This window comes from Molossus molossus, unplaced genomic scaffold (genome assembly GCF_014108415.1).
Source record: "Molossus molossus isolate mMolMol1 unplaced genomic scaffold, mMolMol1.p scaffold_m16_p_16, whole genome shotgun sequence".
In the NCBI taxonomy this organism is placed as follows: domain Eukaryota; kingdom Metazoa; phylum Chordata; class Mammalia; order Chiroptera; family Molossidae; genus Molossus; species Molossus molossus.
This window is the reverse complement of record NW_023425351.1, coordinates 29636403-29653539: the sequence shown is the minus strand read 5'-3', so window position 1 is coordinate 29653539 and position 17137 is coordinate 29636403. Positions and strand designations below refer to the sequence as shown.

General features: G+C 39.2%; 1 protein-coding gene across 9 annotated transcripts in view; it reads left to right on the top strand.

The window, feature by feature from the left end:
* Positions 1 to 17137, top strand: part of STAU2 (staufen double-stranded RNA binding protein 2) — a 281591-nt gene that overhangs the window by 28782 nt on the left and 235672 nt on the right. For 8 of the 9 annotated variants that reach the window (XM_036263712.1, XM_036263711.1, XM_036263713.1 and 5 more), the window contains 2 exons: positions 9638 to 9797; positions 16898 to 17033. In XM_036263712.1, coding sequence (XP_036119605.1) covers positions 9638 to 9797; positions 16898 to 17033 — 296 coding nt within the window. Of the gene's footprint in view, positions 1 to 9637; positions 9798 to 15794; positions 15964 to 16897; positions 17034 to 17137 lie in introns of those variants that run through there. The other variant, XM_036263714.1, reaches the window with a different exon arrangement.

The window sequence follows — 17137 nt, the reverse complement described above, 5'->3', positions numbered from 1 at the left end:
TGAGACATGCTTATCAAAGTCTATCAGATTTGTCATCCCAGGTTTCACTGTGCTTCATTTTGGGGGAGGGGCAGCTGATGGCCTGAAGGCTCTTAGTTGTATATTAAAAACATTTTAAAGTCTGCAACTAATAATTTTATAGCTTACTAGTTTACAAAACTTAAGATATAGTACTTCACAAAATCACATGAGGTATGGATATTTTCTTTTCTTTTTGTAAATTAAGGAACTCAGGCACGGAAAAGTTAAGTGACTTGCTTAATAGTTCATAAATGTCCCTGCCAACATTGGAATATGTGTTCTTTGGCTCCCATGTATAGTGCTCTTTCTATTGAATCATACCTACTATGGTGCACATTTGAGTATAGCCATGGTTTACCTATGAGACATCTTTTCCATTGTTCAGTTCCAAGATTCACCATTTATAAAAGTTGTATAAGCAGTATTGTTACTATCTGTGCATTCACTTGTAATATTGTTCTTTTAAGTGGAAAAGCCACTTATGTTTATATATAGCCTTATACATATATGTTTACATATATACATGTTACAAAGAAATCTGTAACTAATGCATTTGTGTTTGAACTTACTTAATCTGTTTTAAAAAGTCTCAGTTGTGCATACATTTTCTTGGTACCTTTGTAATACTGGATATTGGAGATTATGATAATGATCATCAATTTTTGTATATAATGTGGAAGCAATTGATTCTGTAAAAGTTAATCTTAGTAAAGTGACTAGCTGTTGGGTTATTGTTTTCTAGCATCTCCTTTAAAGAAGGAAAATCAGATAAAATTAAAATCTTAATTTTGTTTTCAATTAGAGGCTTTTATGAAAGACTTCTGGGCAACAATTTACATAGTATCTTTTGTGCAGAGAAAACGGTTATGGCCTTGGTCTACCTGTCTAGTCATGTATCCTCTTTCATACCCGTTAATTCATACCCATTTCATACTCGTTCTCTGTCTGCCCTTAATCTCCGTGAACTGTTTGCATGTCTTAGAATGTTTCATGTATTTTTCACATCTTTCTGACTTTGCCTATGTAGTAGTGTCTCTCTACCAGCAAGGGCCTTTTGCTCTTACTCATTTTTTTTTTAAGAGAGAGGAAGGGAGGGGGGGGGAGAGAGAGAGAGAAAGAGAGAGAGAAAGAGAGAGAGAGAGAAAGAGAGAGAGAGAGAAAGAGAGAGGGGGATAGGGAGAGAGAGAGACATCAATGTGAGAGAGAAACACTGATCCATCAGCTGCCTCCTGTGGATCGATCCCGCAACCCTGGCATGTCCTAGCACATGGGATGATGCTCAGTCCACTGAGCTGTACCAGCCAGGCTGCTCTTACTTATTTTTAAATAGCCAGCTCACATATCACATTTTCCAAACTTCTGTGAAACTTGTCTGATTCCCTCAATGGGCTTCCACCAGGGCCCTACAGCTTTCTCATTTGTGTTCATTACTGTTGTACTAGACTTGAGCTTATTTAGAGGTAATAAAGATTTATTTTCTGTATTTTATGGTCCCTCTACTATATGTCCTCATTGCTCCTCATTGCTTTCCAGGTACTCTTCCTGGAGGCCCCTCCCCTTCTACTTTAAATTTCATAACAGACTGACCGCCATGTCCCCTCATGGTAGTCATTAACCTCTGGGTGATTGCCATCACATTTCTCATGGCTCACTTTCACTCTCTTCTAACACTCATCCTGTTTAATTTTTGGTGATTTGATGATTGTTCCAACATGCTTACCACTTTTTGCACTTCTCCAGTTATCTTGTCTTCCACTTGTTCCTGTGTCACATCTTTGACCTTGTCATTACCAATAACTGTGAGACTTCCCAGCATTCCTGTCTCTCTGACACTTCTTAACCTTCTAGTCCATCCCCTCTCGTAGATTGGCTCCGGTAGTTCTTCCGCACCACAGGCCCACCTTGTTTACCATTTCTCACTTCCGGAAGCCCTCACCTGGTTCCTTATCCAGCTTAAATTCCACATGCCTTGCCCCTCTTGTTTAGTACTTGCTTGGCAGAATCCCGACCCAGACCGGAACTGGCCTTCTCTTCTGAAGTGGGATGAACTGCCAATGGAGCAGCCAACCCCACTGTTTCTGTGCTGGGTCCCACTCTCTCCCTATTCCAGGCCGATTCTCCAGCTTCCCCTCCCCTTCGCTCCCTTTCTTCTGTGTCATCAACTTCCCTTTCTAATGGGCTAGTTAATTTTTATATGTGATGTGAGAGAGGGAACAAGGTTTATTGTGTGTGTGTGTTTTTCATACAGATGTCTAGTTGTTGAAGAGATGATTCTTTCTCCACTGCATTGCCTTTGTCCCTTTGTCAAAAATCAGCTGTCAGTATATGTGTTTGTTTATTTCTAGACTCTGTTCTCTTAATCTATTTTCCTATCTTTATGCTGTTTTGATTACTGTGGCTTTATAGTTTTTGAAAGCTCATAGTATTAGCTCTCTGATTTTGTCCCTTTTCAGAATTGTTTTGGCTATTTTACATCCTTTGCATTTTTATGTGAATTTTAAAGTCAGCTTTCCCATTCTGGAAAACATCCTGCTGGGACTTTGAATCGAATTGCCACGAATCTATAGCTCAATTTGGTGAAAATTAACATGTTAGAAAAATTGAGTTTTTCAATCTATAAACAAAGTATATCTCTCATTTATTTACTCTCTACTTTATCTTGACAATGTTTTATAGTTTTCATTGAACAGGTATTTCACATTTTTAAGTTTATCCTAAATATTTCATATTTTTGATGCTATTGTAAGTGGTATTATTTTTTATATTTTAGTTTCTATTTGTTTTTATTCATCATTGTTGCTCTGTAGAAATACACTGATTTTTCTGTACTGATCGAGTATCCTACAATCTTGTTAAACTCACATATCAGTTCTAGTAGCTTTTTAAAAAAAGATTCTCTTGGGTGTTCCATGTGCCACTTGTGAATAAAGACAATTTAAAACCTAACTTTCCAATCTGAATGTTCTTTATTTGTTCTTCCTTAATTGTATTAGCTAGAACACACAATGCAGTGTTGAGTAGAAGTCATGAGAGCCAATGTCTCTAACTCGTTCCTGATCTTAGGAGCAGTCATTTAAAAATTTCCCCCATTAATTGTGATGTTAGATGTAGCTTTTTTTTTTCTTTATTGATTTAGAAGAGAGAAGAAGGGAGAGGGAGAGAGAGATAGAAACATCAATGAGAGAGAACATTGATTGGCCACCTCCTGCATGCCCCCCACTGGGGATCGGACCCACAACCTGGGCATGTGCTCTGACCGGGAACCTAACCTGCGACCTCTTGGTGCATGGGTCGATGCTCAACCACTGAGTCACACCAGCCCGGCAGATGTAGCTTATTTTTGTAGATGCCTTTAAACAGATTGAAGGTATTCTTTTATATTTATAATTTCTTGTGAGTTTTTAAACCTGAATAGATGTTGATTTTTGTCATATAGTTCCACGCTGATTGGAATTGTCATATGGTTTTCTGTTTCTCTTCTTTTGATGTTGTGAATTGCATTGATTCGCAAATGTAGAAACCACCCTTGCATTCCTAGAATAAAACACTTGGTTAAAATGTATTGTCTCGGTTCTGTATTGATGGATTCCATTTGCTAATATTTTGTTATAGATTTTTATTTTTATCTCTCTGAGAGATACTGGTCTATAGTTTTATTTTGTTTTCTGTAGTAGTAGTATACTCTGGGTTTTGGTATCAAGGTAATGTTAGCTTCATAGAATAAGTTGGGGAGTGTTCAATTTTTAGAAGAGTTTGTGTAAATAGGTATTATTTCTTCCTTAAGTATTTGGTGGAATTTATCACTGAAACCATCTGGGTCTGGAGTTTCCTTTGTGGAAAAAGATTTAACTACATATTTATTTTCTTTAACATATATAGGTCTATTGGGGTTCCCTATATCTTCTTCTTTTTTTTGTCCTCACCTGAGGACAGTCTTGCATTTATCTTCAGATAGAGCAGGAGGGAGAGATGGGGGAAGAGAGAGAGAGAAACATCGATGTGAGAGAGACACATTGACTGGTTGCCACCCACATGACCCCTGGGGACAAACTGCAACCGAGGTACATGCCCCTAGCAGGAACCAAACCCGGACTCTCTGGTCCACGGGCTGACGCTCCAACCGCTGAGCCAAACCGGCCAGGGCTCCTTATATCTTCTTGAATGAGCTTTAGTATTTTGTCTTTCAAGGAACTTAGGTTGTTGAGCTTATTGGCATAAAGTTGTTAGAAAATCTTCCCTTGTTATCTTTTTAAAACTTTAAGAATCTGTAGTGATGTCATCTCTCTTATTCCTGATTTTGGTAATTTGTGTCTTCTCTTTTTTTTTTTCATGATTAGTCTGGCTAGAGTTTTACCAATTTCACTGATCTTTGTAAAAAAACAACTTTTGGTTTGTTGATTTTTTTTCTCTATTGTTTTTCTGTTTTGTTAATGTATGCTTTTATCTTTATTAATTTCTTGTTTGTTTACTTTAGATTTAATTTGCTCTTCTTTTTCCAATTTATTTTGTTTTTAAGTTTTTTTCTTTTGATGGAGTTGAAGGGAGGGAAGGAAGGAGGGAGGGGGAGACAGAGAGAGAGAGAGAAACATCGATGTGAGGGAGACACATTGATTGGTTGCCTCCTGCACGAGCCTAACCAGGGCCTGGGATCAAACCGTAACTGAGGTACATGCCCTTGACCAGAATCAAACCCACGACCCTTGGTCCATGGGCCAACGTTCTAACCGCTGAGCAAATCAGCCAGGGCTCTTTTTCCAGTTTCTTAAGATGGAAGCTGGCATTAACTTATTTGATAACTTCCTTTCTAGTGTAAGCATTTAGTGCTGGAAATTGGTAAATGTTTTATGAGGAATTGAAAACTCATATGTATTTTGTTCTTTTGGGGTAGAGTGTGCTAAAAATGTCATTCAGGTTATATTCACTGAGTATAGTTCAAGTCTTACTACATTCTCCGAGCTTGTCTGCTTGGTAATTTTAGATCAGTTATTGAGAGAGGATGTTGACTCTGACTTTAATTGTGGGTTTTCTGTTTATACAGTTCTATTTTTCCTTCGTAGATTTTTAAATTTTATTTTACCAGTTTTTAGTGAAAGCTGTGTATAAGATTACTTTATTCCTGCATCTTCTCGATCGTTTCTTCCTAGTATTTGCCCTTTTCCTCTCCTACTTGGCAAGATATGGCTTTACAATCAAGGATCTTTTTGTGGTCTTTGTCCAGCTGCAGTCTAGCGATAGCACCTGAATGGGGCGCGTGCCCCATGAATCTGTTAGCTCTCTCCTGCTGCACTCCATCAGTGGAGATGGCGCGCTTCTTCCCGTAAACCTGGACCACTTGCCCATTGCCGCCCTTTGTAGTGTGCTCGCACAACCTGAACTTCATCTGTTTGGAAAGAGGACGTGATCTTCCTGCAGATGTGGGGAGGTGCACTGAAATGCCTTTCTTGGTTCTTGCTCCAGTCAGAAGTCACAAAGGGATTGAGCTTCATTTTGGCCCCTGGTGCTTCTGTGATGGCCGCAAAAGGGAAGAGCTTTTGCTTCATGGCTTTTGAAGCTGTGTCTTTAGTTGCCTAAATATTATTATGTCTTGGTTATTTGGCCCCTTTATTCTTATTAAATGACATTTGTTATCACTGTTAGTAGTCTTTGCTCTGAAATCTACTTTGATATTAATGTAGCTATTCTGATTTTTCATCTATTTATGTTAGCACGTCTTTTTTTCTATCCCATTACTTTTAATCTATATGTGTCTTTATGTTTAAAGTCCATTACTTATAGGTAGCAGTAGTTGGATTTTGCTGTTTTTTAAAAAAATATGTTTTCATTGATTTTTAGAGAGAGAGGAAGGGAGGAAGAGGGAGAGAGACAGATAGAAACATCAGTGAGAGAAACATCAATTGTCTGCTTCCTGCACACCCACTACTGGGTATCGAGCCTGCAACCGGGGCATGTGCCCTGATTAGGAATTGAACTGTGACCTCCTGGTGCACGGGTTGATGCTCAACCACTGGGCCTATATATATATATATATTTAATCCAGTTTGACAATCTATACTTTTCAAATGGGGTCATTTACACTATTTTGTTTTAATTTTCACAATCATCCTTTGTGTTTTTATTACCCCATTTTACTAAAGAATACAGAGAAAGAATAAGTAACTTCCCTAATGTTGCACGTAGTAAATGCTGGAGCTATGACTTAAACTCATAAATGCTAGTGTGTTTCAGGATTCCTACTCGAGATTATAAAATTTTTATTGTAATAGGGTTCTTTTTTCCTCCTCCAGTTTAATTGAGATATAATTGACATGTAATATTGTATTGGTTTTAGATGTACAATGTAGTGGGATTCTTTTTTTAAAAAATTTTTTTTCCCTTTATTGATTTCAGAGAGAGGAAGGGAGAGAGAGAGAGAGAAATGTCAATGAGAGAGGATATCTATTGGTTGCCTCCTGCATGCCCCCCACTGGGGATCGGGCCCAAAACCTGGGCATGTGTCCTAACTGGGAATTGAACTGGCAACCTCTTGCTGCATTGGTCAATGCTCAACCACTGAGCCACACCAGCCGGACTGTAGTGGGATTCTTTTTTATTTATTTTTTATTTTTTATTTTTTTATCCTCACCCAAGGACATATTTCCATTTTTTACTCAGATAGAGCGGGAAGGAGAGAGAGGAAGAGAGAGAAACATCGATGTGAAAGGGACACATCGAGTGGCCGCCACCCACACGACCCAACCAGGGCCGGGGACAAACTGCAGCCAAGGTACATGCCCTTAGCGGGAACCGAACCCGGGTCTCTGTGGACCGCAGGCTGACGCTCTAACCGCTGAGCCAAACCGGCCAGGGCTGTAGTGGGATCCTTAAGAGAGGTTTCAGAAAAGCAGAGGATAGACTGGGAAACATTTGTGTTTTTTTTTTTTCTTTACCCGAGGACATTTCTTCTATCTTTTGTTCAGATAGAATGGGAGGGAGAGATAGAAAGAGAGAGAGAGAGAGAGAGAGAAACATCCACGTGAAAGGGACACATCGAGTGGCTGCCACCCACACAACCCAACCAGGGCCGGGGACAAACTGCAACTGAGGTACGCGCCCTTAGCGGGAACCGAACCTGGGTCTCTCTGGACCGCAGGCCGATGCTCTAACTGCTGAGCAAAACTAGCCAGGGCACATTTGTGTTTTATAGAATGTTCATGTTGATGGTGGTAAGAAGGATAGTTTGAATGGGAAAGGATTATGTTAAGAGAATGATGTTAGGAAGTCTTTCATTAATTTAGGGGAAAGATACTGATATTCTTTACTAAGACATTGGCAAGGAGTACAAAGAAAGGACGCCGAGTCTGAAAACAGTTTTGAAGTTGAATCAATAGTTTGATTATTGGATGTAGGAGAGAATGGAGAGAGAATCAGGAGACAAGGAAGGCCACTCAAAGGTGTCTGGCCTGTGAGACTTGGACAGGGTGACATGGAAGACAAGAGGCAGGAGGTGAAGGAAGTATTCTGAGTCTGAGTTTATAGGGGCCTGAGACTTGGTGGTGACAAAAGAGATTGCAAGGAAGTTTTGAGATGTTATTAAATAAGTCTTAGGAAGGTGAGGGTAAACAAAGAAGCTATTGAGGTTTTGAATCTGAATTAATGGAAGAATAATGTATGCAACCTTCTGGATTGAACTGATTTGGAGGAGAAAGGAGGAGAGACTTTTGTGGTTGAGTTCTTTGTTAAATACTATAATTTGGGGGGGAAAAAGAGCTAGTCATTGATAAAATGTTTTGAAATTAGGTAAATATATTAAAGGTATGATTTAGGTATAAATTTTACACTGATTCGGAATAACAGAAAAATTAATTCACTTTTAACAGATGCTCACATATTTTGAATTTCAAATGATTGTAAATATTTTCCAACTCTGTATTTTGAAGAATTGAACACCTACATGAAAAATTGAAAGAGTAGCTCTGGCCAGTTTGACTCAGGGGTTGGAGCATCAGCCTTCGGACCAAAGAGTCTCAGGTTCGATTTGGGTCAAGGGCATGTACCTCGGTTGCAGTTTGATACCCAGCCCTGGTTGGGGTCGTGTGGGAGGCAACCAGTTGATGTGTCTCTCTCACATCCATGTTTCTCTCTCTCTCCCCCTCTATTGTGCTTGAAGATGAATGGAAAAGTATCCTTGAGTGAGGATTAAAAAAAAATGGAAGGGGTGGTACAGTGGATACGTATATCTTTCAGATTTACTAATCCTTAATTTATTTACTACACTTATTTTATTGCTTGCTCCTTCTATATAGACATACACTTTTTTCTTGAAATACTTGAAAATAGATTTTAAGCAGCATGACATTTCATTCTTATATTCTTATGTGTCTATCCTGTAAAAGACCAAAGACATTCTTCTACATAACCACAATACTGTATCTTCACTCAAGAAATTTGACCTTGACTGAGCATATTATTTGATACATATATAGTCCATAGTCAAATTTCCGGAGTTGTTCTCTAAATGTCTTTTCTACTTTTTTGTCTTGCAAGTACAAATCTGATCAGGAGTCATACATTGTACTTTATCATGTGGTTTCATGTTTCTTGATCATCCTTTAATCTATATATAATAGCTATTATTCTTTTGTTTGTTGCTTCCTTTCATGACTGTCAGTCTTGAAGAGCTGAGTCCAGTTGTCTCATAGAATATACCATCACTTAGATCTGTCTGATGGTTTCCCTGAGATTAGATTCAGGTTCAGTGTTTTTGATCAAGGATATTCCAACTTCTCACTGGGTCATATCAGGATGTTCGTGTCAGTTTGTGATTATTGATGGTTTAACTTGAATCACTTGGTTAAGGTAATTTCTACCTGATCTCCTTCATGCAAAGAACCATTTGTTTCTTTATAATAAGTATTTTGGGGTTAATACTTTGTAGTCCTAGAGAGTACTAAGCTATATGTGAAGTAAAATAGTGGATTGTGTGCGTATCCTGTAACTTGATTCTAAATATTCGAGGTGAACAATAGATTTGGGGCTCATATGGAAATAAGGCGTGACTGGAAGGGTAGGGGGTGAAATGAAGATGGATAGGGGGAGCCTTTGGGCCACAGTAGGAACAACAAAAAGTTTTAACCTGCCCTTTGTTGGGGTGATGCAATTGGATTTAAGTTTCAGGAAGATAGTTTTATCAGCACTCAGCTGGGAGATGATTGTGTCTGAGATAAGATGATGGAAGTCTGACTCCAGCACAGCATCACTGGCAGACAGAAAAGAGAGGTTTGAGAAATATTTATGAGGTTAAAATGGACAGAATTAGTGACTGGTTAAATGTTTGATGACATAATATTTGATGGGATTGCCTGACTCATCGACTCAGTCATGCTAAGTATGAAGTTTAAGGAATTTGATTTTATAAAATGTGTACATGTATGCCTTTAAGCCTTTGGATAGAACAAAACAGAATTTGGCACAATCTCTTAAAATTCTTTCACAAGGTAGAATAAGATTTTTGTTGCAAATGATTTGTAAGGTCACTTCTAGCTCTAAAGTGTTGATTCAATGGTGTATCTTTTTCTCTCAGATAGCACGTTTGATTTCCTGAAAACTTTTAATTTTTCTTTCTCTTTGTCTTTCTAAGATGTTCTCAGTGCAACTGAGTCTTGGTGAGCAGACATGGGAATCGGAAGGGAGCAGTATCAAGAAGGCCCAACAAGCTGTTGCTAATAAAGCTTTGACTGAATCTACGCTTCCCAAACCAGTTCAGAAACCGCCGAAAAGTAATGTTAACAATAACCCAGGTACGTTCCTCTGTCGTGCTGTGTGTTCTTTGTGTGGTGTTCTCTGTGTTTGCTGTAGCGGGCCAGTTGTGTAGTCCGCAGGTATGTTAATAGTACATACGAAACAGACAGGTGAAGGATAGCTGAATGTGAGAGAATGAAGAAGGTCATTGTAATTACTTAAAAATTTGCTTTAGTGGATACTATAATAGTGCATTACTGACTTCTTCAATTTTGGTGAAATTTGGATACAAAGAACTGAAAATAAGATTTCCTTTTTTTCCTAAAGTAAAGATAGAAATAGTCAGTTTTCCTTTTTTAAATATATAATATAAAATTTAATAATTAAAATAGTTATTCTACTTTTAGTTTAATAAAAATTATAATATTAGTCTAAGCATGTTTTTACTCTGTTTTTTGGTGTAGAAATGATTGATATTCAGTTTAGGACATTGACATGAAATTTAGTAAGAAACTCACAAATAAACAAACCGCACCTGTGTGTAATATAATGCTCAGTAAATGAATGTTCTCATGTTAAGCTCCTAGTAATAATTTTAAAAAGTTGTTCTGATTGCATATAATCCCAACAACATTATATGTCCAGTAGTCTTTGGGAAGACACAAACCATAGCGCATGAACTTACAACATCACATTAGTAAAGTTTAATGTTTACTACCAGCCCTACATCCATTTATTTATTCATTAACTTATTAATTCAAGTGATTACCTTCTGACCTGTATGGCTTTAGGTATTTTTGTGATGGAGTGCAAAAAGACATTTTGCCTACCGACAGTGACTCTATAATCTGTTTAATTACAGTTCACATGCTTATGCTCGTAATCAAGTCAGACACTTCTTGCTCACGAGGCACCTGCCAGGTAGACACCGTCTCCTCCTGCAAGGACTGCTCTTTCCAGAACTCTATGATTTCCTGTCACTAGTTCTTTTGTTTCTGGTCCACTGATTCTAGTATTTTTAAAGCCAAACTGTTATTACAGTAAAGAAAAAAACCTATTCTATTCAGTTTGAAGTTGGTAAGAGGCTACCCACTTAATTTTTTAAACTCTCTTTAGATAACTGGTTGACCCCACCACTACCTCTGTTTATTAAGAACTTACTTTTATATGTAGATCTAAGAAGTATAATATAAACATTGTACAGTCATATAAATTAATCACATAACTCAGTGGTAAAGGTTAAGTACTGAGTGAATAATAGCAGCCAGTAGTATTACAGGTAATGGTAACACGGACTGAGGTAGTTGAGGGAAGATTTGGGCCTTGACTAGAGAGTGGGCTGGCACGGAGGAGAGGAAAGAAGACTCTACTCCAAGAAAAGGCAGTGGAATTGGAATCTGGACAATGGGTTTAGTTAAAAAAAATTGTAGATGGTTTTTAGTTATAGCAGGTAAGTGGCCATTAAGAGAGAAGACTGAAGACGAGTTAAGGAGTGGATTGTGGCGGATTGGAAGGCCAGCTTTGGGAGATGAAGTTGTATCTATATAGCAGGTCCTCGGAGAACGTTGTTTCATTGGGTGCTGTAGGACCTTAGCCCCTGTGTATCTCAGCCCGTGGGAAATTGTTTTCCTTCTACAGGTTTCTGTTTAGCTTAAAGTCACAATCTATTGACGATATTAAATGAGGACGTGTGTAGTTTGGTGGATTAATATTTATGAGCTGGCCCTGGCTGGTTTGGCTTAGCAGTTAGAGCATTGGCCTGCGGAACAAAGAGTCTTGGGTTCGATTCTGGTCAAGGACACGTACCGTGGTTGTGGTTCAGTCCCTGGCTGTGGTCGGGGTCATGTGGGAGGCAACCAGTCGATGTGTCTCTCTCACATCAATGTTTCTCTCTCTCCCTTACCCTCCCTTCCTTCCTCCCTCCTTCCCACTCTATCTGAAGATAAATGGAAAAATATCCTTGGGTGAGGAGTTGAAAAAAATGTTATGAGTTGGTGGATAATAAGTTTAAAACAGCATTTTAGGAAGTTCAATTTGACATGTGAATGGAAACTACTGCCATCGTTTATGGGTGAAAAAAGACGACAAGAAACTCATGTTCATCGAGTACTTTCTGCTCCTACCCTGCAGGTGGTTGGGAGTGGCTGTTGGAACGGAGCAGGGCAGGTGTCCCTGAGCCAGTGGTTGCAGCCACGTGAGTGCAGTGCTCTCCAGGGCAGGTGCGGGAGTGCAGCAAGAGCCGCGTGTTCCGAGCTCTGGGTCAGGTCCACCTTTGGAGGGTTGTTGCAGGAGGCACCCCAGCCAGGAGCCAGAGGGAGGAAACAGGACCAAATCTGGAGGGCCAGTGGAGATGCGTTTCCACCGTTGCAAGTTGCAGTGAGCTGAGAGAATGAGTAGACTTTGGGGTCAACTTTAAAAGTAGGGTATAGTAGTATGTACCGGCAAGGGCACAGATCCGGTTGTAGAGCCCTAATGGATTTTTGCCCTTTTATTGCTTTACCAGTTCCACAGGCTTGACCGGAGCCTCAGCCCTTTCTAGTGGTTACACAACTGCAAAGGCAACACTGTTCTGCTTTCTGACGCCTTACATTCGTTGTGCCTGATCACTGGAGCCCCCACTGGATAGCTTGTTTTTCTCAATGTTAGTTTGCGAGATTTATCCATGTTGTATTCAGCAGTATAGTATTTCATTGCTCTATAGTATTCCGTTGCATGACTATCCCACAATTTACTCAGTCATTGCACTACTGATGAACAGTTGGGTTCTTTCCAGTTTGGGGCTATTAGTTAGAAATAATACTGCTGTGATCATTCTTGTATGTATACATCTCTATTGGAGGTGTACCTAGGATTGGAATGGTGGGGTCATAGGGGTCATAGGTTAAGTATGTGTTCATGCTTAAATCAAATCAGAAGATGAGTTAAGGTCAGAAGTCAATGAATGTCACAAAAAGACAGGTGTCTTAGCTGCTGTTCTTGCATCACAAACTTCTATTTCAACATCCGTTGGGAAAAATAAAGCTATTCAAGCATCAGTTAGACGCAATAAAGAAACCAACACAGTTTTGGCCAAATCGAATAGTAAACTGCAGCGACAATGACAGGAGGTTCTTGAGAGCATTTCCCTGGAAGTTCAGCAGGAACAGCTCTGACCGTTCTCTCACCTGTGAGCCACGCGCTGTTAACTGAACGTATCCATTTTAAGCAGTTCTGGGTTACCCAGTTTGGAGACCCCAACATTCATTCAGCTCACCGCTTAATTCAACTTTCCATTTTTATTCTGTTTTCCCCTATATGTTCATTGAATTTAAGTATCTTTTATTTTTTAATCAACAAACAATGATCAGGATGACAAAAAATGCATAATGCCTACAGGTGGTGCGATCCAGAGGTCCGAGCACCTCGGAAGGCTGAGGCAGGAGGATTTCTTGAGCCCAGGAGTTCTGGGCTGTAGTGCCCTGTATTGGTCTGGATAAATGTAGTGACCTCCTGGGAGTGGGGGTCACCAGATTGCCTAAGGAGGGGTGAACCAGCCCAGGTCAGAAACAGAGTGGGTCAAAACTCCCTTGCCGACCAGGAGTGGGATGGCGTTTCTGAATAGACCTTACACTCCAGGCTGAGCGCGAAGGGAGACCTGTCTTCTTTGCCCCTCCCTGACTGAGGGAACCTGTTCTCCTGAGTGAGTTAGCGCATGAGTGTTTGCCCCTTTCCAAGTTCATGCTTACAAAAAATGCATACACAGTTAATGCACACACCATGTCAAAGATCATTTTTTCTTCCTTGCCAACATATGGTATCTTCAGCTTCCAAAATCTTGAGCAGTTCTGTAGGGGTATAGCAGCAATTCATTTTGGTTTTAATTTTTATTTCTTAACAAATGGAGCAGAGCCCCTTTTCATATGCCTGTTGTAAAGTGCCAGTTGAAATATTTTGTTTCCACTGAAAACTGCACTGTCTGTTTTTTTTAAATTTTTCTGTTTTATTTATTTATTTTAACTTGTAGGGTTCTTACATATTCTGGAATCATAGCCTTTGTCAGTTTTGTCTATTGCAAATATCCTTCCATCCTCCTAAAGGTGCATTTTGATGAACGGAACTTTTTGATTTGAATGAAGTCTAATTTATTAGTCTTTTCCTGCCCTGGCTGGTTTTGCACAGTGGTTAGAGCGTCGGCCCATGGACCAGTGAGTCGCGGGTTTGATTCTGGTCAAGGGCACATACCTCGGTTGCAGTTCGTCCCTGGCCCTGGTTGGGTTGTGTGGGAGACAACCAGTCAATGTGGCTCTATCATATCAATGTTTCTTTTTGTGTCTCTCTCTCTCTCTCCCTTCCTTCTAGTCTATGTAATGATAAATAGAAAAATATCCTCGGGTGAGGGATAAAAAAAATATTATTAGTCTTTTCCCATATGATTAGTGCTTTGTGTGTGCTAAGACATCTTTGTCTCCCATGAAGTTATGAAGATGACCTCAATACTTTTAGAAGCTATATTATTTTGTCTGTCAGGAATTAAGGTTTACATATGATGTGAGGTTCAAGATTTTTTTCTTTTTAATATAGAGACATTCAATAAACTCAGTCCCATTTATTGCAAAGACAGTGCGACCCATTGCACTGCAGAGGAGGGTTCAGACTTCACAGGATGTAGAGGGGTCTTAATACTAGTTACATCCCAGAGAGGAGCTAAATTCATTTACAGTATGGATATTCTGCTAGTTAAGAATATATCATAGAACTATTTTGCTTTCTCTCTCCTTTTATTTTTTTGGATTTTTTTGGGGGTGGAATAATTTCAGATTTATATAGAATTTGTAGAAAGAGTACATAGAGGTCCCATGGACCCTTCACCCAGATTTCTCAGTGGCTAACATTTATGAACCATTTGAGAATACGTGGTGGACACAATGTCCTTTACCCTGTCATACTTAAGTGTGTATTTCCTAAGTGCAGGGACACTCTCCTCTCCGGACATGAGCATTAACCCAGTATTGCCATGTAGTCCACAGACTTCATTCAGATTTCATTGATTGCCCGGGAATGTCCTCGGAGGTCCAGGGTTTCTTTTCTTTCTACTTCACTCTGGAATGGTTTCTCAGTCCTTCTTGTCTTTTATGATGGTGACATTAAAAAATATATTTTATTAATTTTCAGAGTGAGAGGAGGGGGGCAGAGAGAGAGAGAGAGACAGACACATTGATGTGAGAATGAAACATCATTGGCGGCCTCCTGCACATTCCCTACTGAGGATGGAGCCCACAACCCAGGCATGTGCCCTGACCGGGAATCCAACCAGTAACCTCTTGGTCATGGGTCGATGCTCAAACACGGAGCCACATTGGCTAGGCAATTTACTTTAATGTGTCTAAAAACCTCTGAAAACTGAGCATGTGTTTAGAGTGTTGTTTATAGCCATATCATACATGAGGGTTCCTGGGTAATGATTGTCTTTATGTAACCTGGGTCCGACCTGCACATGCTGAAAGTAATGGTACTGAGCATATGTTTTATTAACCTCTTTTGGTACTTAAAATAACTTGACATGATTTTTACATCGTGTGTTATTCATTATGGAATTATTCAAACTTGTACTAAGTTAGACTAAGACAGCGGGCGTCTCTACCCATCCCCAGCTTTAGCAATTACCCACACGTGATGGCCAGGCTTGTTTCTTATCTCTCTCCCTTCGGAGTTATTATTTTTTAAAATATCACAAAAAGGATTTTTTATTATTTATCACCATTAAATGTCTGAATTTTAAACAGATTCTTGGCCTGGAGGCTCATACCCATCAGCTCGTTCCACCTTAGCACCGGTCTCATCCCTAGCGGCTTTTCTAGAACTGTTACTTTCACTGTGAAGCTCTAAGAGTTTTCTCAATTCAAATTTGGCTTCTTTAGCGTTTTGACTTTTCTAACAAAGACATCACAGCGGATAAATAGATTGGAAAGCTGTTTCTCTGTCTTTTCCAATGCTATCGGGAACCAGTGTATTGACTACTTCTTTCAAGTCATTTGTCTGCACCTTCAGGTCATGATTTCCATCATCTTCTTCCAGATTTGGCGGGCCTGTTGGTGCTGAGCATAAGACGTCTTCCTAATCTGACTTGCGTTTTTTAGTAAAACCAGCACAGAATAGATGAAGCAAATAACATCCGTAGTCTTGACATCAGCAGGAGCTTCAGTCAGGGTCTGCCATTTTTTGACCATGGAGCACATCTTGTCAGGGGTAAGATCCATGCCACGAAATTAGTCAGGCGGTTTTTACCCTGAACATCCTCAGTAATGAACTTGAATTTTCTAAATGCAACTTCATTATTCTGCAGAGCAGCTAGGCTCACTTCAGAAACATGACCCTTGAGACCATCAGATGTGATTTTGGTTCCTTGAGTTCTCTGAACTAGTGTTTTTATAATATTTCTTGTATTGAACATAGCTGGTGCTTTCACATCATACCAATCTTTCTTGGAAAATGGACCAACCTCTTTCCTATGGGCTCCCTTTTTGCTACCTTCTGTAAGGCGCCTGTTCTTGCCCACCAGCACAGTGCTGCTCAGAACGCCCAAAAAGCTCCTCTGAGTTCTTTTGAAACTAATCTCAGATACATCACTTCATCTGTACATGCTTCAGTATGTATCTATAAAGGTGATCTACAGAAAGCATTACTTGTATTACTTTGTCCTGTTGTTGGTTATAGAAAAAATTTGAAATTAATTTTTATTAGATAAATCCAAGAATAACTGATGACTCTGTATTCCTTGCTAATTTTAGTTGCTTGATTACCAAAACACAAATAAAAATATTCACAGGTGATAATGTTTTTAATGATTAGATCATTGTAAGCTTTCTGGGGTAAGTAATGGTGAAGTTCAATACTTTTTTTTATAATACCAAAATAAAGCAATCTATGACACTTGTGTTTGCCTTGTTTTGAAATAGTATCACTATAAAGTTGAATTTTTGGTCATTGATGTACCGGAAATGTTGCAAAAACTCCAAATAGATTTCATTTGGAATGATTTTCCTATTTATATAGTTTGTTTATGTACTCCCTTGGGAAATCATACCTTCTTCCATGGTAATTATATGTAATGTAGATGGACCTTGAACGATTCATTATGGAAATATTTCACTTGTGTGCCTTTGATGTGTTTCCGAAACAGGTAGTATAACTCCCACTGTGGAACTGAATGGGCTTGCCATGAAGAGGGGAGAGCCTGCCATCTACAGGCCGTTAGATCCAAAGCCTTTCCCAAATTATAGAGCTAACTACAACTTCCGGGGCATGTACAATCAGAGGTGTGTATGTCTTTTTGGTTTTGTTCTTATTTATTATTTTATGTAAATTGTAAACATTTCTGAAACTCAAAGAGTGTTTTCATTATAAAGATCACTGACTTTGG